At 42.1% G+C, this 2,476-nt stretch overlaps 1 protein-coding gene across 1 annotated transcript; it reads right to left on the bottom strand.

Moving 5' to 3' along the window:
- Positions 1 to 539: 539 nt before the first annotated feature.
- LOC139292015 (C-X-C chemokine receptor type 1-like) lies at positions 540 to 2,266 on the bottom strand. Its single transcript, XM_070914128.1, has 2 exons — positions 1,326 to 2,266; positions 540 to 974 (listed from the first exon to the last, which is right to left on the bottom strand). Exons 1-2 carry the CDS (start codon positions 2,264 to 2,266, stop codon positions 959 to 961), a joined length of 957 nt encoding a protein of 318 aa, XP_070770229.1. The 3' UTR covers positions 540 to 958.
- Positions 2,267 to 2,476: the final 210 nt, after the last annotated feature.

Here is a 2,476-nt window from a genome sequence, read left to right as displayed (position 1 = left end):
AACAGTCTGTATAAAAAGGTCTGCAACAAAGTCTATGCATTATCCACAGTAACTAGGACACTGTTGAATTTACTATGCTTGTTTTTTCCCCATTTTTCTAGTTTCCAGTTTATTTCATGGAGTCAACTACTTACTAAAAGCTCCATGCCGGGCATATTATAAATGAGGAGCACCAAGGTTTGATCTTTGTTCCATTATGTCCACAATGTTGTAATGTAACATATACAACCTAATCCTAACTCCTGACTAATGGCTCTGATTGGGTTGTGTGGGATGACTTAAACCTGAATCAACTGTGGACAGATTAAGGTAATGTAGTAATAAGCTGAATATTTTTCTTTTTTTATAAGCAGTATAAAACAGTACTTTTTAAATGGTATTTGTCTGTGTCTCAAATTATATTATGTCAAGCTGCTGTGGCTCTAAATATAAAAAGTGGATTAGTTATCTTCTATCAGCTGTTTATTTAAAGAGCAAAAGCTTTTGTGACATGAGGTGACTCAATGGTGTCATATTAATCAGAAGCAGAGAGCAGGGAACATGTTTATAGAGAACTTTAATGATGATTTCAACTGTACATACACTGCAAATAGTTTGACATGTGAATGACAACGTGCTGTCTTCGGCTAAATATACATAAAACAGTCTCACAAACATTTGAATACTTTACAAACGTATATGGAGTTAGACAGTTTGTATGTTTCTGCTGTAGTCGAAGTGGTACACCTTGAGCTGGAAGCAAAAACGCTCTTTCGAAGGTCAGTGATATTGGTTTGGATATTTGAATCATAGAAAATCATTTTGATAATTCACATTCAGATGCTGTACTTCATTACATCGGCCAGATATTTCACCATCTCAAGGTGCTCATTGACGAAGGTTTCATCTTGATGTTGTGACACAGTATTACTGTGTTGAAATATAGTCACACTTGACAAACATGTCTTCCACATTTTCCTCAGAATGAGACGTGACTGAGGAAAGAGAGGGGATTTAGATGGGTAACCACAAAAAAATGGATGTTGATGCTTGCAGCTTAACTTTAAGCAACATTTCCCTGGTATACACTGAAACAAAAACCAAGTTACACAAGATGCAAAAAAATAGAACAAAGATTTAAAAAAATATTTACAAATTTGAGGAAATGTTCAAAGCAACTCAAGGCCATGTTTTTTTCTTAAATGATCGATTTTGAAAAGTCCATCAAATATGAAGTGCCATAAAAAGTATCAAAACTAGTTCTTTGTTGTGCAGCACTTCAGAGCATGCAGTAAATACACTGATGTGATCATTTTATACAAATATTGTCTCTTTGGCGTTCTCACATGAATGTGGAAGTGATTTCAGATGACAGCGAGGACCTGCTGGTTCTTGTCACTGATGTTGTCCTCTCCAAGAAGCCCATCTTCCTCATGAACTGAAACAGCCTCCTCCTGAACTTCTCTCCAACGAAAGCATACAACACTGGGTTGACACAACTGTGAAGCAGGCCCAGACTCTGGGTGGCAAACATGGCCCGATCCACTGCCATCCTTGCTGGGCACTGGTACGGCACTATCTTTGTCCTGAAAAATGTGTCTACCATCACTGCAATGTGGTACGGTGTCCAACAAAGCAGGAAGGCAACAACCACGAACACAATCACCCTCATGGCTCGTTGCCGCTGAAACCCCCCACGGATGTTAAAGAGGCGCTGGATGGTCACTCCATAGCAGGGCAGCATGATGGCCAAGGGGATAACGAAACCCAAACTGTGGCGAAGGATTCTGGTGGCCAGCCTCCACTTGTCAGCTCTGCTGGGATCAAATCCATCAGTACACACTGTCTGACTGGAGCTTTGAGAAGGGGAAGCAGAACTGAAAAGCCCCGGCAGAGACAGAAGCGCTCCAACAGCCCAGACAGCAGCACACACGGCCCAGCTGACTAACTGTCGGTTAGCCCTGCGCGCCTCCATAGCTCGCACAATCACCATGTAGCGGTCCATACTAATGCAAGTCAGGAAGAGAATGCTAGAGTAGAAGCTTAGCTCTTGGAGGATGGTGACAATTTTGCACATGCCGTCTCCAAACACCCAACCCTGCGCAACAGAGGTGGCCCAGAATGGGAGAGTAATGGCCAGCAGGAGGTCGGCAACAGCCAGGTGGAGGAGGTAGAGGTCAGAGGGAGGCAACGACTGCTTGCTAAGGCCAATCACCACTGCCACTATCAGATTCCCAGGAATCGCCAGCAGAAAGACGATGACATAAAACAGACTGACAACAACCATCACCGCATCTGGGATGATGAAGTGGTTGCAGGGCTGCGTCTCAGGGTTCAGGACAAACTCTGAGTAATTATAAGTAAAGTTGAGTTCTTCATATGCAGCGCCAAAGTCTATGACAAAAGCAGATGTGTTTGGATCTGAGGATAGCAATACAGAATACATGTAACCTGTTAACATAAGTTCAATAAAAATGCAAAACTAATGTGCTGTTCA

Source organism: Enoplosus armatus, chromosome 11 (genome assembly GCF_043641665.1).
Source record: "Enoplosus armatus isolate fEnoArm2 chromosome 11, fEnoArm2.hap1, whole genome shotgun sequence".
NCBI lineage: Eukaryota > Metazoa > Chordata > Actinopteri > Centrarchiformes > Enoplosidae > Enoplosus > Enoplosus armatus.
The sequence above is the reverse complement of the archived record's forward strand: the minus strand, read 5'-3'. Positions and strand labels throughout refer to the sequence as shown.